This window comes from Rhinoderma darwinii, chromosome 1 (genome assembly GCF_050947455.1).
Source record: "Rhinoderma darwinii isolate aRhiDar2 chromosome 1, aRhiDar2.hap1, whole genome shotgun sequence".
Lineage (NCBI taxonomy): Eukaryota > Metazoa > Chordata > Amphibia > Anura > Rhinodermatidae > Rhinoderma > Rhinoderma darwinii.
Window position 1 is genome coordinate 127,830,541 of NC_134687.1, and position 25,742 is coordinate 127,856,282.

General features: G+C 42.2%; 1 protein-coding gene across 4 annotated transcripts in view; it reads right to left on the reverse strand.

Moving 5' to 3' along the window:
- DCLK2 (doublecortin like kinase 2) overlaps window positions 1-25,742 on the reverse strand; it is a 105,374-nt gene that overhangs the window by 49,071 nt on the left and 30,561 nt on the right. For all 4 annotated transcript variants that reach the window (XR_012883018.1, XM_075860363.1, XM_075860362.1 and 1 more), the window contains exons 3-4: window positions 3,281-3,383; window positions 1,924-2,019 (exon numbers count right to left, since the gene is read on the reverse strand). Coding sequence is in view for 3 of the 4 variants with exons in the window: in XM_075860363.1 (XP_075716478.1) it covers window positions 1,924-2,019; window positions 3,281-3,383 (199 nt within the window). In the remaining variant the exon portion in view is untranslated. The remainder of the gene's footprint in view (window positions 1-1,923; window positions 2,020-3,280; window positions 3,384-25,742) is intronic.

Here is a 25,742-nt window from a genome sequence, read left to right on the forward strand (position 1 = left end):
AGGAGAAGCAGTGCACTCCATTCAAAACAGCTGATCGGCGGGGGTCCCGGCAGTCAGACCCTGACCCATCAGCTATTGATGGCCTATCCTGAGGATAGGCCATTAATTTTTACTGGCTGGAAAACCCTTTAATGGCCAGCAAAATGTTTTCATTTTGCCTTCCTGCCTTTCAGTTCAGTAGCCATTACTTTGAATTTTTTAATTCACGTGGCTATATGAGGCCTTGTTTTATGCGAGGGAAGCGCAGTTTGGGGGTAAAAATACCTTTCTGGGACGTTTCTGTCATTTATTTATGCGGGTGACTATATATAAAAATAGTTTTTTTGTTTATTTTTTTAACCGTTCACATTTTATGCTAAATAAACTGTTAAATTAATTCTTCAGGTTATTACGGTTGTGTACATACCTAATATGTGTAGGTCTTTTGTCCTAATGTAATGTATGGGCAATAAAATATATTTTATACAAAATAATCCCTTTTTTTTGTGGACTTTTCATTATCATTTGAATTTTTTTCTTAAATTTATTTTTTTTGATCCCATGAAGGGATAACTCATTAACAAATTTATTTTATATTATAATGTATTAGCATACTTCTGTATGCTTATATGCTTATACATTATACTGTGTCACTATGACACAGGCTGCCGTTAGGGCAACACGTAGTATGCCCTAACAGCAGGCTTACAGAACAGACAGCTCTAGGATCCTTTCTAGATCTAGTTCAGAGGGTTCCCCAGTCTCAGATTTTGTCACCAAGAAACCGATCGAAGAGGGGAGTCCCCTTCGATCATGCCCCGGCATGGACTGCGGCGATCAAAAGGCTAAACGGCTGGGATCGAAGGTTCCTCAAATCTCGGCCATATTCAGGAGGCTGCTCTAAATACAGAAGCTGTCAGTAACAGCACCTGCTTAGAGCATGAGCTCTTACTGTAGCGATCATACAGCCTTTTCTATAGCGACAGAAAAAAAAGTCGCTACAGACTTGGGGCCTCCACCGCCCGCCATTAATAGACAGTGAGTGGTCGTAAAGGAGTTAAACATGCCTGGAATAAACATATCTATCCTAAGATAAAAATAAAGAGGAAATAATATAAGAACACTGTTAGGATTTTAACCCAGAAACTCCAGTGTCACAGGCAGCAGTTCATCTCACTGCCGCATGCTACAACCTGGTGCCACTTATCTGTGTGCCGAACGTGGATTGTTTCCTTACACATCTCTGCCTCACGATACAACCCGTTGCCGCTTATCTGTGTACCAAACTTGTATTGTTTCCTGACCGCATCTCTCCCTAACACTACAACCTATTGCCTCTTATCTGTGTACTGAATGTGGATTGTTTCCTGACACGTCTCTGCCTCGCGCTACTACCTGTTTTCACTTATTTGTGTACTGAACTTGGATCGTTTCCTGACCACATCTCTGCCTAAGACTACAACCTGTTGTGGCTTATCTGTGTACCGAAAGTGTACTGTTACTTGACTACTCTTGCATTTATCACCCCCTGTCATTGTTTCAGCCACCGAACTTCGAATCTGCTACAAGCCTTGATAAGCAGATTAGATGGACCAGAGAGCAGAGGCGTATAACCGCTAGACAGGCAGATGACCCATGCTGCTGCATTCATGAGAGATTGAAGCAGAGCCAGTCTGTTTAGTGGAATGGCAGTTTAGTGTCACATTAGTCTAGACGAGAAATGATTAGTGCTTGGATGAGTGTGTTACCAGTTTCAGTAGCGATGGATATGACAAATGTTTTTGGGTGAAGACGACAGGATTTGGCAATAGATTAAATATGAGGAAGAAAGGATAGGTCAGAGTCCGGTATAACTACAAGTCATTGAGTCTGATATCTAGGGAGAAAGATGAAACATGAACAATATAATGGTTACTATGTAAAAGCAACAACAATGCCCATTACCTGTTCCTGGAGATTTGCTGCGCCGAGAAGTCCCAGGACTCTTGGAACCGGATTGCCTCTGGGAGCGAGAATATGGAGTTTTCATAACATGACATTCTGAAACAAGATAGAGACAATAAGTTCCTGTGGTAAAAAGCAAAAGCAACAGAAGCCTGCTCCGGGGGAAGTGAGGAGGTGGGATAAGCATGTATTACTGGTAAAGCATGAATTAATTAAGCATGCTTTCAATAAAAAAGCCTGTTAAATTTTAACCTCGTACCGCAAAATGATGTACGTCATAGAAAGCCTTTAGTTAGGCCAAACTGACATAGCTGTACGTCACAGAAGCTGTGCCCGTGCGATCACTGCGGGAGCCGAAGATGATTGATAGTGAAACCTCTGATCCCGGGAGTTTTACCCCTTAGATACCATGGCATCTATAGTGTTTAAGAGAGGGAAAGGACTGTCATCTTATAGGAGATGGGTTGCCATGGCAGTTGGGGCCTAACAAAGGAACGGAAGGTCTGGCATCGCAATTTCTAGTGCAGCAGTGTAAGTTCAGGGAGAGCTGTTTGTAATCAGCAGCAGATCCTTCCTGCACAGTAAAAGTTCAGACTATAGTTTTTGCCTCACATGGCTATATTGATGAAAAAATAAAAAAGTTATGTCCAACCAAATGCAAAAAATCTGTGACATCATTAAAGGTTTAGTATGAACTGAAGAGACCCAAATTATGCGTCAACTATGTTGATTCGCATTAAGACTTCATTCACATCTGCATCTGGGTTCCGTTCATGGGTTCTGTGAAACCTTTCCATTAGGGGAACCCATGAACGGAAACCATAGCTTTCCGTTAGCATTATTATCATTATTATTTCAATGATAATACTTGCTAATGGTTTCCGTTTGTCTCCATTCTGTAAGGTTTCTGTTTTTTTTGCGGAATTAATAGTGCAGTTGACTTCGCTATTGATTCCGCAAAAAAAAAACTGAACCAGAGACAAACGGAAAACATTAGCAACAGAAGAATTACCATTGAAATCAATGGTAATGCAAACAGAAAGCGATGGTTTCCGTTTATGGGTTCCCCTGATGCAAAGGTCTGACGGAACCCATGAACGGAACCCCGATTCAGATGTGAACAAAGCCTAAGATACATGAATTTAATGTCTACAATAAAAATATGACATTTTCAGGACAGTGTTTTCCAATTTTAATTTTACGGTTATAAAAGGTTTAATAAAGTTTATTTAAAAAAAACAAAAATGAATTCACACTAAATAACAAAACAAAATAATTTGTTTCCATAAAAAGGTTTTATTTTTCAAAAGGGGTTAAAAAAATTATGTATATTTGATAAACTTGTGATGATAATTACCATTGTGATCCAGAACAAAGTCATCCTGCGCATATCGGTATTTATCCGGTCCACAGGCTATAAATACATCGTCATCACCAAAAAAGTCTTGAAGACATGTAACCTAAAGAAATGTCAAAAGAAAAGAAGTGTCTGAAGCACTATATATATATATATAGCGTTATATACTAGCATCAATATTCTACTAATCCTGAAATCCCAGACAAAGAGCAGTTGTCATCTCAGTCTATGTGTACACATAGCCACAACAGTGCTCAATGATACTGAATGTGTAGGGATACCACTGATATAAATTACTTACATGCAGGATTGCTAACGTCTTAATGCAGAATGATAACAGTGCAAAGTTTTTATATGAAGTGTGAATATTTCAATAATTGTTGGATCCATTAGCTGAAAATGTCAGAGTAACAGCACCTCTTCACCTCTATTCTTCCCAAACTAACAGCAGAATTTTTGTTGAAAATCCCATGTACACTGCTTTTCATACAGTTATATCCCAGGCTGACATATATTTTTTTTATTTCTAGTGAAGCTGAAGTTGGAGCACAATCTAGTTACTTTCTCACCATTTCACTGTGTCTTTGTGAAGTGAGGGGAGTGTTCTTTTCCACTGATTTACTGGCAGAGAAAACTAAGAGGCATTGGGAGGACCATCTGGGTGACCAAGTGACAAAGAAATTTGTCACATAAGAGCTAATATGGATGATGATAGTTTTCAAAAAGAAAAAACAGCTGAGCTTGCAAGAGAAAGACTGAATACAGCTACACCACAGAAGAATTCAGAAACTCAAATATTGGAAGTAAGTTTTAATCATTGACCACGTCTGAGGCCCCTTGCACACAAACGTATTTTTGCGGCCGCAATTCACCTGTAAATCCATCCGAGCCGTGCACAACGCTACTGTCGTGTGCGTGAGGCTTGATGCTGTGCTTATAGTAAGACACTCTATGAATAAATGATCCGCAATAGGCAGCAACATTGGGTTTGTTAACATAACGGAGAAATGCAAATCAATGATATTCTTTAAAGCATCAGGTCTAATATACACTATATGGACAAAAGTATTGGCACACCTCTTAATCGTTATATTCAGGTGTTTCATTCAGTCTACCTTTGCAAATATTTGTGAAAAAATGGGTTGTTCTAAAGAGTTTACTGAATTCCAGTGTGGTACTGTAGTAGAATGCCACCATTGTAACAAGTCAGTTCTTGAAATTTCTTCCCTAGATACTCCACGATCAACTGTGAGTGGTATTATTGCAAAATGGAATCGTTTAGGAACCACAGCAACTCAGCCACGAAGCGGCAGACCACGTTATTTTACAGAGTAGGGTCGCCGAGTTCTGATGTACATAGTGCATAAAAGTCGTCAACGCTCTGCTGACTCAATAACTGCAGAATTCCAAACCTCCTCTGGCATTAACATCCGCACAAAAACTGTGTGCCGGGTGCTTCATAGCATGGGTTTCCATGGCTGAACCGCTGCATGCAAGCTTTACATCACATTGTACAATGTCAAGCGTCAGATGGAGTGGTGTAAAGCACACCGCCACTGGACTCTGGAGAAGTGGAAACATGTTCTGTGATGTGATGAATCACGCTTCTCAATATGGCAGTCTGATGGATAAGTCTGGGTTTGCAGAATGGCAGGAGAACGTTACCTGCCTGACAGCATTGTTTGGACTAGAAAGTTTGGTGGGGAAGGGATAATACTAAGGGGTTGTTCTTTAAGGGTTGGTCTTGGCCTCTTAGGTCCAATGAAGGGAAATCTTAATGCCTCAGCATACCAAGACATTTTGGATAGTTGTATACTTCTAACTTTGTGGAAACAGTTTGGGGAAGGCCCTTTTCTGTTCCAGCTTGACTATGCCTCAGTGCATAAAGCAAGGTCCATAAAGACATAGTTGGTTGAGTTTGGTGTGGAAGAACTTGACTGGCCCACACAGAGCCCTGACCTCAACCCCATCGAACACCTTTGGGATGAACTAGAATGGAGATTCCGACCCAGACCCTCTCATCCAACATTAGTCTGACCTCACCAATGTTCTTCTGAATAAGTGGGCAAAAATTCCCACAGACACTCCAAAATCTTGTAGAAAACCTTCCCAAAGGAGTGGAAGCTGTTTTAGCTGCAAAGAAGGACCAACTCCATATTAATGTCTATGGATTTAGAGTGTGATGTCATAAAAGCTCCTCTAGGTGTAATGTGAAGATGTCCCCTTACTTTAGTCTATAAAGATACATGTTGCCACCTAACAACATTTTGCCCAAACATACCCCTGCACTTATATGTGGTTCACATTAGTCACTACATGGTCAATAGGAGACAAATTGGGTAACTGGTACAAAAATACGCAATATTGAAATTATTGTATCCTAAACTAATGTGTACATATTGCTCATATACACAAAGAACAAGCTTTGTAAAATAATAATCGTACGTGTTTGCAATGTAAAATGACATCTTGGGACATATTTCGACATTGAGTGACTGTTGGCAGAATCTTTTAAGCGTATAATGAAATTACATACTTGACATTTGAGCAAAAAAGTGACATGTTGACAAAGCGTGATGCAGTATATGAATAATACTGTATGGGAAGCCCACATGTTATTTCCATGGCAGCAGTAGAGAAAAGAACAGTTGATACACCAGACATACTGTTCTAATAATATTGCTCTGCACTCCGCTTGGACAAAAGTCGGAAAACAAAGAAAAAAACCTTCGCAGAGGCAGATTGCCAACAAATTCTAAAAACAGCTGACTCAATGCAGCTGCACAATCTCAGAGAATACATTAACCAGCAGTGTGTAGGACTGTGTAAATGTCCCAATCCTGGGAGCTTAGCTGATCTGCTTGTATTCTTCAATCCTCTCCATTTAGCTAAGACTTTGATGATATTTCAGAAAATCACAACAATATGAATGCAGCACCATCATGCGATTTTAGCATGGCTAAAAAATGCTAACAAATATTTAGAGGACTAAAGTATGACACACCATCTCAATATATGTGAGAAACTATACAAAAGCTCAACAGGATGTAACGTTTTTCAACTCGAAAAAAATAAATGTTTGTTGTAAGCCTTGCTTTTCCCTTATATCACTAAAACAGGATGTGACTGAAAATTCAAGGAAAAGGGTCATCAATTTTATGACAAAAAGGAAGGGCTACTCTAAAATGGGAAATGATTTAAAATATATATACAATAATATCACCTTGGAATCTTTATTTAAGAATTTCCTCACAGTAAGGGAAGTCTCAACACCATAGAACACAGTCTTCCTGTATCTGTTTTTGGAACTGGTTCGACAAGAGAACAAAAACGTGTGCTCAGATTGCATTTAGGTAAACAATATAGGTGAAACAGCTATATAGATAGCCACTATATAGATAAAATGGATTGCTTGTATGGTCTGGATACAGGGGCTGCTCTAATTTTCCATTCTCACGTTGATTTGGACTTTACTCATTATACAGGGTGGGCCATTTATATGGATACACCTAAATAAAATGGGAATGGTTGGTGATATTAACTTCCTGTTTGTGGCACGTTAGTATATGGGAGGGGGGAACATTTTCAAGCTGGGTGTTGACCATGGTGGCCATTTTGAAGTCGGCCATTTTGTATCCAACTTTAGTTTTTTCAATGGGAAGAGGGTCATGTGACACATCAAACTTATCGAGAATTTCACAAGAAAAACAATGGTGTGCTTGGTTTTAACATTACTTTATTCTTTCATGAGTTATTTACAAGTTTCTGACCACTTATAAAATGTGTTCAAAGTGACGGTCACCTTGTTAAAACGTAAATAGGGCCTTTACTGTCCTATATGGGTCCTACCCATGTTTCAGCATAAGGAATCTCATTGCTTGTAGCTCATTCAGTTGTTATCCTCTACTACATAAAGGAGCACTAGGTTTGTTATTATTCCTTAAAGAGACTCACCACATTATAAGTGCCCAATCTCCTACACAAGGAGATCGGCGCTATAATGTAGGTGACAGCAGTGCTTTTTATTTAGAAAAACTATCAAATTTTTACCACGTTAGGAGCGATTTTTGCTTTATGCTAATGACTTTCTTAATGCCAAGTGGGCGTGTTTTTACTTTAGACCAAGTGGGCGTTGTACAGAGCAGTGTATGACGCTGACCAATCAGCGTCATGCACTCCTCTCCATTCATTTAGTCAGCGCATAGGGATCCTGTTAGATCCTTATGTGCTGTCTTATACTAACACAGTAACAATACTGAAGTGTTTAGACAGTGAATAGACATTCCTTCCAGCCAGGACAGGATGTCTATTCCCAATCCCGACACTTTTGTAATGTTTCTGTAGTACTTACAGCAGAGCAAGCGTAATCTCGCTGTAACCTGTCATTTACAGCGTGATCTCGCGAGATTATATAACAATCTCATATTGACAATCTATTAAGAAAATCCGCAGCAGTCTGGAGCTATACTGCACTTCTCACCTGTTGTAGGAATCATAGATTCTCCAAATACATTATCAATTCATGTGACATCTTACTTGGAAATACTTTACATTTTACATACATAGACATATCTGTAAGGCTCTGGTCACATCTGTGTTGAGGTTTACATTAACAACAGAAGCCACTACTCTTTGCCAAATTTGTAGTATGATGGATCCAAACAGAGCCCACTGAATGTTGGGGTTTCCATCGTTTTGACATGCTGCGCTATTCTTGTCGTCAAATGTGATAATGGCAGTGTGATAATATGGATGCTGTATTATGCACAATAGGAAAGAAAACTAGACCTTAATAAGTAGATCCACACAGCTCTCCAGTGACACCGCATCCTTTAAAACATATTTTAGGGAAATAAAATAATGACACTAATAAGATTCTGTCTTGATGATGGATAAGAAAATTGATGAAGGGAAAGCAGGTCATCTTTTGTGTGTGTGCATCCATGAGTGAAGGATTTGCTGGCCTTCCACAGTCTAATGTTCTGTTCTGCTGGAACGCCACAGTTGTCACAGTTCACATTGCTTGAAGACATTCAGCATTGTGCAAGGCTACCCACGACCTTCACATGCTTCAGTAACGGAATGAGATTTTGTAGCAACCTCTTGTAACCTGGTGCAGATAATGTTCTCCGACTGTCAAAGTAATTGCAGAGTTTGGCTACATTGGCACTGAATGATTTCACTTTATGTGTACACTCATTATTATGGGGTGGTATATTAAGGCTGGGTTCACACGTGGCGGAATTTCACTTAAATTCCGCTGCGGACACTCCGCAGCGTTAATCCGCAGCGGAGCCGTTTGTCCATTGACTTTCACTTTAATTTAGCAGTGTTCGTTTAGACGATGCGTAAAATTCCGCTGCGGAGCATAGGCTGCGGAGCGGAATTTGGTGTCCGCAGCATGCTCTGTCTGTTGCGGAGCAGTGGCGGACTCATGGCGGAATTTCTCCATTGACTTCAATGGAGATTCTAATTTCCGCAATGAAGTCCGCAGCTGTCATGCACATGTTATGTGTGCTGCGGATGCGTCTTGCTTTTTTAACTTGACATTTCTTCATTCTGGCTGGACCTATGTATTTCTAGGTCTACAGCCAGACTGAGGAAGTCAATGGGGCTCCCGTAATGACGGGAGCGTTGCTAGGAGACGTCTGTAAATAGTCACTGTCCAGGGTGCTGAAAGAGTTAAGCGATCGGCAGTAAATGTTTCTGCACCCGGGACAGTGACTACCGATCACAATATACAGCAACCTGTCAAAAAAATAGAAGTTCATACTTACCGAGAACTCCCTGCTTCTGTCTCCAGTCCGGCCTCCCAGGATGACGTTTCAGTCTAAGTGACGGCTGCAGCCAATCACAGGCCAAGCACAGGCTGCAGCGGTCACATGGACTGGCGCGTCATCCAGGGAGGTCGGGCTGGATGCCGAAAGAGGGACGCGTCACCAAGACAACGGCCGGTAAGTATGAAATTTGTTTACTTGCACTAGGGAAAGTGCTGTCCCTTCTCTCTATCCTGCACTGATAGGGAGAAGGGAAGCACTTTTCCCGCAGTCCGCAGCAGCTAGTCCGCATCAATTTTCTGCACATTTTGTGCAGATCCGCAGCAGAATCTGCAACGCAGATTCTGTGCGGCATTGATGCGGACAGTTGCGGAGGAAATCCGCCACGTGTGGTCATGCCCTAACAAAACAAGGGTAGCATGTCTACAGTGTGCTGTAAATCCTAGAATATACATAAAGAGATGCCATACTCCCGATTAGCAAATAGTCTCTTTAAACCAAATCTTTGTTTAATATACATAATGTTCTGTAATGTATTATATGTTCTATAATGTTCTAGATTTCTTCTAAATAAGTCTAAAATCCTTAGGATTGGTGTAGGCAAGTCACACCACTGTTATGGGGTACAGTATATATTACAAGTCAAAGCTGCATATTTTAATGAGACAGGACAGTGGATACACAAGGAGGCAGAGTTGTCCAAGATTTTATCTGTCACGAGTGGAAAAAACTTTTGGTGCCCAAGTCACACATGCTAAAGTGCACCTAAGGGTATGTGCACACGGCTTATTTTCGTCCGTTTCTCGGGACGTAGACGGCCGAATAATCGGAAGCAGAACGCCTCTAAACATCTGCCCATTGATTTCAATGGGAAATACGACGTTCTGTTCCTAAGGGCCGTTTTTTTACGCGGCCATTTTTAAAAACGGCTGTGTAAAAAACGCCCGCGAAAAAGAAGTGCATGTTACTTCTTGACCCGTTTTTCATTGACTCTATAGAAAAACAGCTCCAAAAACAGCCGTATAAAACTCAGCGAAAAACACGAGTTTGCTTAAAAAACGGCTGAAAATCAGGAGCTGTTTTCCCTTGAAAACAGCTCCGTATTTTCAGATGTTTTTTAGTAAGCGTGTGCACATACCCTTACAGTGCATCTAAACAGACAGCCACAGTATCGCCATAATAGTGCCAGACACAACTTCCCCATAACTCAGGTCATGCTCAGATCTTGATTCTCCAATCTAAACAACAGAGACTTTTTTCATTGCAGAAATTCCGCAGCAGACATTCTGGGCGAAAAAACTGCTCCACAATTTTGTGCAGTTTTTCAGCCTGAACTCCCTGCGGGCAACAGGGCAGAAACGTGTAAATTTACACAGCGTATACGCCCCGTGCGAACGTAGCCTAAGGCTGGATTCACACGAGCATGTTCGGTCCGTAAAGGACGGAACATATTTCGGCCGCAAGTCCCGGAACGAACACACTGCAGGGAGCCGGGCTCCTAGCATCATAGTTATGTACGACGCTAGGAGTCCCTGCCTCGCTGCGGGACAACTGTCCCGTACTTTAATCATGTTTTCAGTACGGGACAGTAGTTCCACGGAGAGGCAGGGACTCCTAGCGTCATACATAACTATGATGCTAGGAGCCCGGCTCCCTGCAGTGTGTTCGGTCCAGGACTTGCGGCCGAAATACTTTCCGTCCTTTACGGCCTGAACATTCTCGTGTGAATCCAGCCTTAAAGTTTACCTATTGTGGCAAAAAAAAAAATTACTCCTTAAGCAGCTGTAGATTTATATTCAATATTCAGCTGATAATTGTGCGTCAAAGGGCTCATGCACACAACCGTATTACGGATCTGTGTAAATAGATTTTTGGGGGACTGAGAAGGTACGAACATTCACACAGAATTTTTTGTAGAATCACATAAGTATTGTGGGTTATCCAACTCACAACACTCATTATATACTAGTCACAATAAAAAAAAAAGTTAAATCCGGTACTACCACCTATTGTGTTCAATCATAGAACAGAGTTCAGTCAGAGAATATTTACAGAGAGCCTGCAGGGAGGTGTAGAATCATATATCCAAATGTACTATTGGTTATTTAAGGATATAGCAAAGGGCGTGATATTGTGAGTCTTGTAATACAAATAAGAGTAGGGCGTTGGATCAAAAGCATATAAATTGGTGGAAATTATTCAGCTATCCTCCCAATACCTTATAGAACATCACGTTGTCAGAACAGGCAGGGAAGGGAGAACTATTGGAGGTGATGTAATAAAGGTGAGATCTAGTAATAAGGATTAACACCCTTCACAGAAGCTATGTAGGGTGTTGTGTGCAGGTTGCATTAGGGACAGGTAATGTTTCGCCTAAAGAGTTTATTTATTGAAAAACTTTCTGCAGCTAAAATTATTTAAATGATTAAAACGATCCAAATTATAAAAATAGATTTAATAGTAGTATTATCTTTCTTTAATCATACAATGGAAACAAATGCATCCTATATTATGTATTTTAGGCCGTGTTCACAAGGAGTGTATACGACACGCTTTTACCGTTTTTTAAGCACCGAAAAACACGTAGAAAACGCATGCTTTAAGCCTTCCCTTGACATCAATGGGAAAACGTATTGTAGTGCATACGACGCGGTTTTCTTTTTACGCTCGCATGTTTAAAAAACGTGTTGTGTAAAAAAAGAAGCGTTAGGTAAATTCTTGGCTCGTGAAACGCGCCTAATTCCCATAGTCAATGGGAGTCCTAATTACACGGCCAAAAAATGCGTCGAAAACGTCTCCAAAAACGCATCAAAAACTCTTGTACTTTAAAAAGTGCTTTTCCTAAACGCTAGCGTTTTTTACGTGTTTACGCGTCTTTTTTTTTTTTGGAGCGCCGTGTGAACAAGGCCTTATGCTATGGCAGTCCATACAGTGTAAAAATACATGGCTTTTTTTCTATAGATGAATTTCTAGGGTAACATTTGAACTCACTTCTACACTGAGGCTATGTTCACACGCTTAACAAAAAACGGCTGTAAAATACTGGGCTGTTTTCAAGGGAAAACAGCCTCTGATTTTCAGCCGTTTTTTAAGCATCAAGCCTTTTTTTATGCTTTTTTTTACTGCCGGTTTTGGAGCTGTTTTTCTATTGAGACAATGAAAAACGGCTCCAAAAATGGCTCAAGAAGTGACAGGCACTTCTTTTTTATGGGGCCTTTTTTTATGCGCCGTTTTTACAAATGGCGCATAAAAAAAAGCGCCGTGGGAACGAAGCACTGTTTTTCCAAATGAAATCAATGGGCAGATGTTTAGAGGCGTTCAGCCCCGTATTTTTAGCAATTTTTCGGGGAGTTTACGACCCGAAAAACGCCCTAAAATAGGTCGTGTGACCATACCCTAAGGGTATGGTCACACGGGCTATTTTCAGATGTTTTTCTGGCCGTAAATGTCCCAAAAAATGGCAGAAAACTCGGAAGCAGAACGCCTACAAACATCTGCCCATTGATTTCAATGGGAAATACAGCGTTCTGTTCCGACGGGGCGTTATTTTACGCCTCATTTTCAAATAACGGCGCATAAAAATACGCCCCGTAAAAAGAAGTGCATGTCACTTCTTGAGTCAGTCAATAGAAAAACAGCTCCAAAAACGTCTGTAAAAAACGCAGCAAAAAATGCTAGTTTGATTAAAAAAACAGCCCAGTATTTTACAGCCGTTTTTTGTTAAGCGTGTGAACATAGCCTAACCGTCCAGATGTGGTTCATGAATCCTTAAGGAGTTGTTGATTACTCTAATCAAGCAGTATTCTGCATCTTAATCATGTGAATCGTAGAACTGCTTTCATTATTTCAGCAAATGAGTCTGAGAATAAATTATGTCTTGGACAAATGTAATAGTCATGCAGGCACAATTTCTGTCAAATAGGGCGGTGTGACACAAAAGAGTCATATGCTAGTGTAGAAATGGAGCTCTAAGAATACATACAGATAAACAATATAATATTTCTGCATATTCCCAAGATGCCAAAAACTACTATGGTCAATTAAAACACAAAGGTACAGGAGTTAGCCGGAATTGTTTGCAGCTGACTTTTCCCCACCCAAGGTAATGTAATCTGCGTTCATTGATAATACTGTACCTTAAAGGGGTTTTCCACCTTCTGATAACTGATGACCTATCCACCGGATAGGTCATCAGTACATGATCTGTGGGTGTCCGACACCCGAACCCCGAACAGAGCAGCTGGTCCGGTGCCTCCGTGCATCGGACATACATGACGGAAGCAGTTGGCTCCGGCAACCGAATAGTGGCCGATTCAAGTGAATAGGAACAGACCTGCAGCACGGCCGCTATGCTATGTACGGAGCCAACTGCTTCTGGCTCCGTACATAGCATTATGTGCCATAACATCTGGTGCCCGCAAGTCACCGGAGCAGCTTAATGGTGCGGGGTCCGTGTGTCGGACCCGCACCGATAATATAGTGATGACCTATCCGGTGGATAGGTTATCAGCTGTCAGCAGGTGGAAAACATCTTTAATTTTAAAAAAAAATACACAAAGCAAATAAAAGGCACCTGTCATGCCTTTCCATCTTACATATAAGGAATAAACATTATTGAAATTTTGCTGTATATTTAAAGACATAGAAAATAAAAAAAAAGTCACTTTTTTTTTGCATGTAGCTCCCAGACTGCAGAGAAAATTACTAATATGTGTTTGAATGGTAGCCAGATGATGCCACTATAGCTCAGACATATTTTTTTATTATGTTGCCCAGCTCTATATAACACCTTTGTTTTGATGCTGTCTGAGTTTTCTGTGGGCGGTAACGTGTTACATTTCCCATGATTCCTCTCCCCTCTCACAGACATAGCCTATATTTACAGCTGCCTGCACGGCCCTTTATTACAATTTGTAAGGTAATGCTGTAATTGCTCACTGTTGGGCTTCGTTCACATCTGCGTCAGGGCTCTGTTCAGGCGTTCCGTCTGAGCTTTCCGTCAATGGAACCCTGACTGAAACAAACGGAAACCATAGGTTTCCGTTTGCATCACCATTGATTTCAATGGTGACGGATCCGGTGCCAATGGTTTCCGTTTGTCTTCGCTGTGCCAGGGTTCTGTCATTTTGACGGAATCAATACCGTAGTCGACCCACAAGTAAATTTACTAAAGAATGGATAAATAAAAAAGATTTGAGTTTTGGAGTGGGCAAGTCACAGTACTGACCTTAACAATATGGAGATGCTGTGTTATGACCTGAAGAGGGCCGTGCACACAAGACATCCCACAAATATTGATGAATTGAAACACATTTGCCGGGAGGAATGGTCATAAAATTCATCCTCAACGTTGGGCAAAGCTTATTTGCAACTGCAGGAAATGTTTGGAGGAGGTGATTGCCGCTAAAGTGGGATATACAGATTATTACATTTCTCCCGTATCAGCGTCATACACTTCTCATTGTTCCAGCTCAGCTTTTTTCACTGCACAGCGTGATTTTTACAGTGTGATTGTGCAGTGAAAGAAGCTGGGCTGGAACAATGAGAAGTGTATGAGGCTGATTGGTCACTGATTGGTCAGCCTCATACACTCCTCTGTACAACGCCCAGTTGGCAAAAAGTAAAAACACGCCCAGTTGTCTATTAAGAAACAAATTAGCATAAATCAAAATTGCTCATAACTTGGTAAAAAATTATCGTTTATCAAAATAAAAACCACTGTTGTTATCTACATTACAGCGCCGATCAGATTATGTAGGGCACTTATAAACTGGTGACAGAGCCTCTTTAAGAACAAATTTGCATAACACTTAAAATGCTCTGAGCTTTGTCAAAAATAAACGTTTTAAAAAAAACAACAACACATTACTTATCTACATTAACTGGTTGCCGACACAGGACGAGTATGCTCGTCCTGAGCGGCGAGCACTTCGCGCATTAGGACGAGCATACTCGTCCTGTGTGACAGCCGTCTCTGCCGTCTCTGTGTGTGCGATCGAGAGCAGGGGCAACGGCTGTAATACACAGCCACGGCCCCGCTCTGACAGCGGAGAGAAGAGAAACATCTTCTCTCCGCTGTTAACCCTTTGAACGCCGCGATGACAGCTGATCGCGGCATTCAAGGAGAGGGGACTGCACATTGATCGCGTCACAGAAAATAACTGTGACGCGATCAAAGCCCATAACTCATATGGCCAGACAGCCCAGGGTCCAGTGAAGGACCCCAGGGCTGTCTGAACATATTTCCTGTTGTTAGGGCATACTGAGGTATGCCCTAACAACTGACTGTGTACGATCAGTAACAGGCTAATGTACTGGCATATAGATATATGCCAGTACATTACAGTTACAAAATAAAAATCAAAATGATAAATCCCTTTATGGGATTTAAAAAAAAAGTTAAATGAAGGATTTAAAAAAAAAAGTTAAATGAATGTAAAACAAAAATAATGATAAATAAATAAATAAAAAGTAAATAAAATACACAGAAATACTCATTTTTTATAATAAATCAACTTTTTAAAATATAAGTCCCAAAACATGAAATAATATAGACATATTTGGTATCGCCACGACCGTAACAACCTGTACTACAAATGTATACCATTATTTATGATGATCGGTGTATGGTGTAAAAAAATAAATATTAAAACTGCTGCACAACTGCTTTTCTTTCTGCATTTTAATCTAATTAAAAATGTATAGAAATTAAACGATAATGTATTTGTACAAAAAAATGGTACGTACATAAAGTACAACTCGTCCCGCAAAAAACAAAGTCTCATACAACTACGTCGTACAAAAAATAAAAGCGTTATGAGCGTCGGGATGCAAAGAGGGAAATGTAAAAAAAATTGCTCTGTCCTCAAGGCTAAAATTGGTTGTGTCCTTAAGGGGTTAAAGCGCCTGTTAGATTAGGTAGAAGATGGGGCAGTTATAAACTGGTAACAAAGCCTCTATAATGTGCTCAATACATGACACAAACAGTACAACTCTCTGTGTGTCATTAGTTTCGTTAGATTCTGTTTGTCTTTAATTGTGACTTAGATAACAATCAGACCACAATTTATTAGTTATCAATGCGGAAATGCAGGTAATTCCGTAGGGTTCACTTACTATTTCTTCCTGCACTGTAAATCTTTACTTAATGTGCTCAATAAATGACACAAACAGTACAACTCTCTTTGTGTTATTAGTTTTGTTAGATTGTGTTTGTATATAATTGCAGAAATCTTGGAAATTCTTGCATCTGTAAACCTACCTTAAACCGTATGCACTCTAATTTACATATAGAACTTTGCTGTAAAGATAAAGACATTGGTTTACTTATCTTTTACTGCTATGGAGTTATGCATTATTTATACAGAAATCTATATATTTATCTTTTTGTTAAGGATCTGCCAGGCACAGCTTCTGTATCCACGCCCATAGGTAATCAGTCTGCACCTGCTTCTATGTCTGTGAGACTGACTCCATCTTCCACCACTCAGGATGGCAGGCTTAGGAGTGGGAGAGCCTATCACAGCCTGGCCAGACGGAGCTAGCTCCCGCCCTCTGTCTATTTATACCTGCCTTTCCTGTTCCTCCTTGCTTGTGATTCTTGTTTTGTTTCCTGGCCCTGCTGCAGCTTCTTTAACCATTTGACCCTGCTTCATATTGACCCTGGCTTACTGACTACTCTCCTGCTCTGCGTTTGGTACCTTGTACACTCCTGGTTTGACTCGGCTTGTTCACTACTCTCCTGCTCTGCGTTTGGTACCTCGTACACTCCTGGTTTGACTCGGCTCGTTCACCACTCTTGTTGCTCACGGTATTGCCGTGGGCAACTGCCCCTTTTCCCTTGCTTCTGTGTACCCTAGTCTGTTTGTCTGTCGGGCACTTATTGAGCGTAGGGACCGTCGCCCAGTTGTACCCCGTCGCCTAGGGCGGGTCGTTGCAAGTAGGCAGGGACTGAGTGGCGGTTAGATTAGGGCTCACTTGTCTGTTTCCTTACCCCCATCATTACATAATCACAAGCCCATATATCTACTCTACCCTGGTCCCTCACACTACTATGGACCCCCTTGAGACCCTGGTTCAGCAAATGCAGGGTCTCTCCCTACAGGTGCAGGCCCTGGCTCAGAGGGTCAACCAGCCTGATGCTACCATGGTAGTGCCCCTCACCTCACCACTTGAACCCCACCTCAAGTTGCCTGACCGGTTCTCAGGGGACCGGAAGACTTTTCTCTCCTTTCGGAAAAGTTGTAGGCTCTATTTTCGTTTAAAGCCCCACTCCTCAGGTTCTGAGAGCCAGCGGGTGGGTATAATTATGTCCCGGCTCCAGGAATGGCCCCAAGAATGGGCCTTCTCCTTGGCTCCTGACGCCCCTGAACTTTCCTCCGTTGATCTTTTCTTTTCTGCTCTCGGACTCATTTATGACGAGACTGACAGGACTGCCTTTGCCGAGAGTCAGCTGGTGACCTTACGTCAGGGTAAGAGACCTGTTGAGGAGTATTGCTCTGACTTTAGGAAGTGGTGCGTAGCGTCTCGGTGGAATGACCCTGCCTTAAGGTGCCAGTTTAGGTTGGGTCTGTCGAACGCCCTGAAAGACCTGCTAGTTAGCTATCCCTCTTCTGACTCCCTAGACCAGGTTATGGCTTTAGCGGTACGACTTGACCGACGTCTCAGGGAATGACAACGTGAACGTTTTTGTGTTTTCTCCTCTGACTCCCCCATGATGCCTCCCGAGGTTGCGTTGCTTCGTTCTTCCACGGAAGACTCGGAGGTACCTATGCAACTCGGGGCCTCCGTGTCCAACCAACAATGTAGAGAGTTCCACAGGAAGAATGGTCTCTGCTTCTATTGTGGGGACGACAAGCATCAAGTGAACACCTGTCCTAGGCGTAAGAATAAGCAGCCGGAAAACTTCCGCGCCTAAGTGATCATCGGGGAGGTCACTTGGGCGCACAGGTATTTCCCGTAAATATGAAACGTAATCAAATCTTGCTTCCCTTTCAGGTCTCTTTTGGTGGTAGGTCTGCTACCGGCAGTGCCTTCGTGGATTCAGGGTCGTCTGCTAATATCATGTCTGTGGAATTTGCTATGTCTCTAGCTATGCCTTTGATTGATTTGCCTAAACCTGTCCCGGTAGTGGGTATCGACTCCACTCCTCTTGCTAATGGTTATTTTACACAGCATACCCGTTTTTGAACTCCTTGTTGGCTCCATGCATTTGGAGCAGTGCTCTGTACTGTTGATGCAGGGATTATCGTCCGATTTGGTTTTAGGCCTTCCCTGGTTGCAGTTGCATAATCCCACGTTTGACTGGAATGCTGGGGATCTTACCAAATGGGGTAATGAATGCTTGACGTCATGTTTTTCTGTTAATTCTATTTCTCCCCCTGAGGAGGTGAACACGCTACCTGAGTTTGCTCAGGACTGATGTTTTCTCTAAGGAGGCCTCCGAAGTGTTACCTCCTCATAGAGAATACGATTGCGCTATCGATTCGGTACCAGGGGCTAAGCTCCCTAAGGGTAGGATATTTAATCTCTCTTGTCCCGAACGTGAAGCCATGAGAAAGTATATCCAGGAATGCCTGGCCAAGGGTTACATTCGCCCCTCTACGTCTCCGGTAGGTGCTGGCTTCTTCTTCGTAGGGAAGAAGGATGGTGGTCTTAGGCCATGCTATGACTACCGTAACTTGAATAAGGTCACTGTAAGGAACCAGTATCCCCTTCCTTTGATTCCTGATCTCTTTAATCAGGTTCAGGGGGCCCAATGGTTCTCTAAGTTTGATCTACGGGGGGCGTATAACCTTATCCGCATCAAAGAGGGGGATGAGTGGAAGACTGCGTTTAACACGCCCGAAGGTCATTTCGAATACCTCGTCATGCCCTTTGGGTTGTGTAATGCTCCCGCGGTCTTCCAGAATTTCATAAATGAGATTTTAAGAGATTATCTGGGGGTATTTCTTGTAGTGTACCTTGATGACATACTTGTGTTTTCCAAGGACTGGTCCTCCCACATTGAGCATGTCAGGAAGGTGCTCCAGGTCCTTCGGGAAAACAAACTGTTTGCGAAGACCGAAAAATGTGTGTTTGGGGTGCAGGAGATACCATTTTTGGGTCAAATCCTCACTCCTCATGAATTCCGCATGGACCCCGCCAAGGTCCAGGCTGTGGCGGAATGGGTCCAACCTGCCTCCCTGAAGGCGTTACAGTGCTTCTTGGGGTTCGCTAATTATTACAGGAGAGTTATTGCTAACTTCTCGGTCATCGCTAAGCCTCTTACGGATCTCACTCGCAAGGGTGCTGATCTCCTCCGCTGGCCTCCTGAGGCTGTCCAGGCTTTTGAGGTCCTTAAGAAGTGCTTTATCTCGGCCCCGGTGTTGGTTTAGCCCAACCAAATGGAGCCATTTATCGTGGAGGTTGACGCGTCCGAGGTGGGAGTGGGGGCTGTCTTGTCCCAGGGTACCAGGTCCCTCACCCATCTCCGTCCCTGTGCCTACTTCTCCAGGAAGTTTTCGCCCACTGAGAGTAACTATGATATTGGCAACCGCGAACTCTTAGCCATTAAATGGGCATTTGAAGAGTTGCACCACTTCCTGGAGGGGGCAAGGCACCAGGTAACGGTCCTTACCGACCACAAGAATCTGGTTTTCCTAGAATCTGCCCGGAGGCTAAACCCGAGACAAGCTCGATGGGCGTTATTTTTTACCAGATTCAATTTTTTGGTTACCTATAGGGCTGGGTCTAAAAATATTAAGGCTGATGCACTGTCGCGTAGCTTCATGGCCAGCCCTCCTTCGGAGGAAGATCCTGCTTGTATTTTGCCTCCAGGTATAATCATTTCCTCTATTGATTCTGATTTAGTCTCTGAAATTGCTGCTGATCAAGGTTCAGCTCCCAGGAACCTTCCTGAAAACAAGCTGTTTGTTCCCCTGCAATTCCGGCTAGGGGTACTTAGGGAAAATCATGACTCCGCACTTTCTGGTCATCCAGGCATCCTGGGTACCAAGTACCTCATTGCCAGAAACTATTGGTGGCCTGGGTTGCCTAAAGACGTTAAGGCCTACGTCGCTGCTTGTGAGGTTTGTGCTAGGTCCAAGACTCCCAGGTCCCGACCAGCGGGCTTACTACGTTCTTTGCCCATTCCCCAGAGACCTTGGACCCATATCTCCATGGATTTTATCACCGATTTGCCTCCATCTCAATGGTGTAATTTTGGGTTTAATCCACGGTTCTCCTCCATTTCACCTGGTAGTTCCAACAATCCCGAGGTAGAGGTCGTTCATCGGGAACTGTGCACAGTCTGGGCCCAGGTTCAGAAGAACCTAGAGGCGTCCCAGAGCATACAAAAAACTCAGGCAGATAGAAGATGTTCTGCTAACCACTTGTTTATGGTCGGGGATCTGGTGTGGCTATCGTCTAAGAACTTGCGCCTTAAAGTCCCATCCAAGAAGTTTGCTCCCCGGTTTATAGGGCCGTACAAAGTCATTGAAGTCCTCAATCCTGTCTCCTTCCGACTGGAGTTGCCCCCATCTTTTCGAGTACACAACGTGTTTCATGCCTCCCTCCTTAAACGCTGCTCTCCGTCCTTGGCTCCCTCCTGTCCCCGTTCTCACCCCTGAGGGGGTAGAATTCGAGGTGGCCAGGATTGTGGACAGCAAGATGGTCCAAGGCTCCCTCCAGTACCTGGTCCATTGGAGAGGATACGGGCCTGAGGAGAGGACTTGGGTACCCGCCCAGGATGTTCATGCTGGGGTATTGGTCAGGAGGTTCCACCTTCGCTTCCCCAATAAACCAGGTCCATCTAGAAAGGGTCCGGTGGCCCCTCATAAAAGGGGGAGTACTGTTAAGGATCTGCCAGGCACAGCTTCTGTATCCACGCCCATAGGTAATCAGTCTGCACCTGCTTCTATGTCTGTGAGACTGACTCCATCTTCCACCACTCAGGATGGCAGGCTTAGGAGTGGGAGAGCCTATCACAGCCTGGCCAGACGGAGCTAGCGCCCGCCCTCTGTCTATTTATACCTGCCTTTCCTGTTCCTCCTTGCTTGTGATTCTTGTTTTGTTTCCTGGCCCTGCTGTAGCTTCTTTAACCATTTGACCCTGCTTCATATTGACCCTGGCTTACTGACTACTCTCCTGCTCTGCGTTTGGTACCTCGTACACTCCTGGTTTGACTCGGCTTGTTCACTACTCTCCTGCTCTGCGTTTGGTACCTCGTACACTCCTGGTTTGACTCGGCTCGTTCACCACTCTTGTTGCTCACAGTGTTGCCGTGGGCAACTGCCCCTTTTCCCTTGCTTCTGTGTACCCTTGTCTGTTTGTCTGTCGGGCACTTATTGAGCGTAGGGACCGTCGCATAGTTGTACCCCGTCGCCTAGGGCGGGTCGTTGCAAGTAGGCAGGGACTGAGTGGCGGGTAGATTAGGGCTCACTTGTCTGTTTCCTTACCCCCATCATTACACTTTTATTAATGAAGCTAAAATTACACATTCCCTTTAAGATCGAGAGTGTGAAAAGACATCGCGTCCTGGCTGGAGGTGATGTCTATTCACTCTCAAGACACTTCAGTAAAGTTAATGTGGGTGTATGTGACAGCACAGCGTGATCTCGCGAGATCACGCTGTGCTGAGTACAAATGGACATGCATGGAGAAAAGTGTATGACGCTGATTAGTCACTAATTGGTCAGCGTCATACACTTCTCTTCACAACGCCCACTTGGTCAAAAGTAAAAAAATGCCCAGTTGTGTATTAAGAAACGAATTAGCATAAATCTAAAATTGTTTATAACTTGCTCATAAATGATCGTTTTTCAAAATAAAAACCACTGCTGTTATCTACATCACAGCGCCGATCAGATTATGTAGGAGATAGGGCATTTATAATCTGGTGACAGAGCCTCTTTAAAATGTAAAGTATTCAAGTCTCTTATATACAGTATCTCCTCTATGGGGTAAGGCTCTTTCTTCATGCTTAGCATTACTGATAGCCTCATCATTTTACATGATAACGTGATGGAGGACAAATGCTATTTTAGATTTGCAGATTTAGTAGCTCAGCAGAGGTATAGGAGTGACATGATGAATGGGTTGTGTATACTGAAACTGTCATTTCATCAGTTTAAAAATATCTTTCCATGAATAAATTGTAATAAGCAACCTATCCTGCAGTCCTCATGGGAGCATGCAAAAATAGCTGAAAGCCCTAATTTCCCCGTGAATAAGTTAAGATGTTCCTTCCTCTTAAATGGTGGATTCTGAATATGTTATTGGTAAACTCTAAAGAGTGGAGGAGATATTTGGTTTAATAAATTACATAAACTATAATGTGTTGTATTTCAAAAAGTTGGGGCAGATATCTTCCTGGGCACAATTGACTTCTGCCACTGAAAAGCATAAGGGGGAAGGTTCTTCTGAGAGTGTAAAATAATTGTAACTCTTACAACATAAGGTGCTTCATATTCTACCATGGTAGCCATTAAAGTGGATCTGTCAGCTGTATCTGCTGCCCTAGGTAGGGCACCATATTACAGAGACAGGCCTGTTACTAGTCCAATGTATTCTTTGATGACTCCTATTAGTTAAACGGCACAATATTGATTTGCTCCATTTTGGCTATTAGCAGAATGGACTTGTCCCTGCAATATGCTGCCCTTACCTAGGGCCCTTACCTAGGGCAGCATATTCAGCTAAAATATGCACTTTAAGTTATATTAAGGTATGACAAATTTTATATAAAAATAATACAACAATTAATTAGTTAAATCAACTCAATGTATGTATTCAGGCAAGAGAACATAATATTAAATATACAGTATATCATTTAAAGCATAACTCTTAGTATAGGACACAACATATGAGTTATTTACAGCATATTTCTAAGAGACTAACTTCTATGTACCACCCAATGCCTACTTGCACAGTCGGCCCACTAGTAAAGAATACAATATAGCCGTTTCTGGTGCTAGTTGGCATCACCACACCTCTAGCTACAGTACCTGAGGCAGGAGGACTTGATGAAGGTTTGGCACCTATCTCCTATTCATGATCATTGGTTGATTAAACACACCGTTGCATGCTAATGTTGTAAGGCCTATGGAGCGAGGATCAAGGAACAGGTTGTCACCACCAAATCAAATAAGGGATGAGATCAACCTCGGATGTGCCCCTACACTACAGCCACCCAATGGCAGCAGCATGGTCAACCTCTATGGTATGTACACCCTTGGCATACAGCCTAATAGAGGAAACAGTAGAATACATGTCTTTTTTGCCGCTTCTACAAGTTGACATTAAGTTTGCATGCTGGCCATGTTGTATATGTCTGTAATAAAACATAGCTAAATTTACAAGCTTACAAGCATTTGCATATCTGGGCCCGTTTCACACTGCTCATATCTCTCTTAGTTTGACATATATGCCGGCAAAAACTCCTGACGTACAGCATATGTTTCACGTAGGCTCTGATGGAAGCCTAACATTGACCTCACCGAACTCTCATGACCCTTTTCATGTCGCATCCTTTAAATGGACACTATTATAGCCTATGGGTGATGAATGCGTCTGTTAGGCTCTGTTCGCATATGCGTTCGGTTTTTCTATTGTTCTGCTCTGTCATAGGTAAACAACGAAAAACCGGAGCCGGCGCCGCAACGTAGCCTCCGACACATGTAAATAGAGTCTTGGGCATCCATTTAACGCCTTCCATCACCCATAGGCATGCATTTAACAGATACATTATAAAAAACAATTGAAAAGCTTGTCACATATCTGTTTAATGAATGCCTGTGATGGATCCAACAAAGAGAGACGATGCAGCACATCAAAAAAATTAGGAATTTATTCACCCAAATATGCAATCCAATAGGACCTTTCTCAAGCATGGACACTGCACAGTACGTAGTAGGAATGCCTCTCCCTACCATGTTAGAAAAATATATATGTTTAACGTATACGTTTTTTTTTACTGGATGACTGAATATAATAGTGTAGTTTACTAACTATTCTATCCTACAAAAACTATCCTGCAAAAAAAACAAAAACGACATAACTAAAGTATAATACCTGACGGAGGCCAAAAGAACACTCTTTTGGCCTCTGTCGGTATAATGGGAGGCTACGGGTAGGTTTGATGTATGTGTCAGATGCTTCCCCGACGCATACGTTAAGTGTACAGGGAAAAAGCAGTGTGAAAAGGGCTTTAAAAATGTAAATGATTAAAACGTTATAAATCAAAAAAACACCTGAACTTATGTTCATTATTATCATCCACTGTTGCACAGTAATGCATAGAAGATAGTATTTTTGCAACAACTTAAACAAACTGTGCTGGGATAATGTAAAACGATGATCAGTTCTATGAAAGTAAATGAATTGAAAGTCAATGAAAGCTGCCTGTATTTGATATTTATCTCACATATTTTATTTCTAAGGTTATGTTAACACCTGCGTTGCGTTCTGCGCCGTCAGAGTAGCAGAACAACCGAATAATGGAAGCAACGGTTCCCTTGCACAACGGACACCGTCAGCGGCAGACATAACCTATTGACTTCAATGGGTTCTGTTGGCTTTTCGTCTGGGTATCCGTGATTTTACCGGACACAATAGCTCAGCATGCTGCTCTATTGTCTCCAGTAATCTCTGCCGGATCTGCGACGGAGCCTCCAACGCAGATGTGAACGAAGCCTAAGTGTAAAATAATCTAAAATACATGCTGACAGTGCAGATTTTCTAGATTTAAATTCATTGTCTGACGCATGGAACAGGTCATTTACTCTCAGCATGCTATGCCTTTTCATTATTGATCCCAAGCCTAATCCGCAAAATATTGAGTGTTAAAAAGGATGCATCAGGGTGAATATAATTCATTTAAAGCTGTCGATGTGTTACCGATTTCCAGACAAAAATAAAGAGACTGCTTGTAACAAAGGGAGCTCAGAGCCTGTACAAGTGCCTTACAGAAGCCCCGTAACGTGTGTTTAGTTGCTCCTATTTACACATAATTAAGGCTAATTCACCGGCGCCTGAGTCATCCCACTCACTTTCCATATTATATAGAAGGGTTACAAAGGGCTTGACCAATATCCTAGCGCACAATGCACCTGCTAAACCAGCCATGGTCTGAAAGCCTAGAAATCCATGCTGAGTCAGAAGGAAACGCCACATGAGACGCTGTTATCCACAACCACGAGTCAATTAGCATGTTCCAAAAAGCAGATTACAACCACCATTTATTGTACACAAAATGGAATATATGACTAATAATAGGAAAACGTGAAAAATATAGTGTGTAAAGAAGTCACATAATACAAGAAATAGATTTGGTCAAAATGAAAATTAAAAATCAATTTTTACAGTCCCAAGAGCATAATGCATCATTCATCGCATTGTATGGGTCTTCAATGAACACTCTACTCTGCCACCTGCTTTATATCACACAAATATCCCTTACATTTACATAAACCGCAAGTCTTCTAATAAGCAAACTGAAGAAAAGCTCAAACCCCCTTGGCTTTACCTATTTATTTATTTTTTTTTTAAAGAAAGTAGTATGTATGCTATGTGCATAATGAATATTTGATATAGCAAAATGCACCCCTTGTGATAGGGTCTTTTCACATAGTGTAGTCAAATCGCCACAGTTTTGTGAAAACTCCAACAAAAAACACTGCACTGTGTGAATAAGCACATAAGTACGG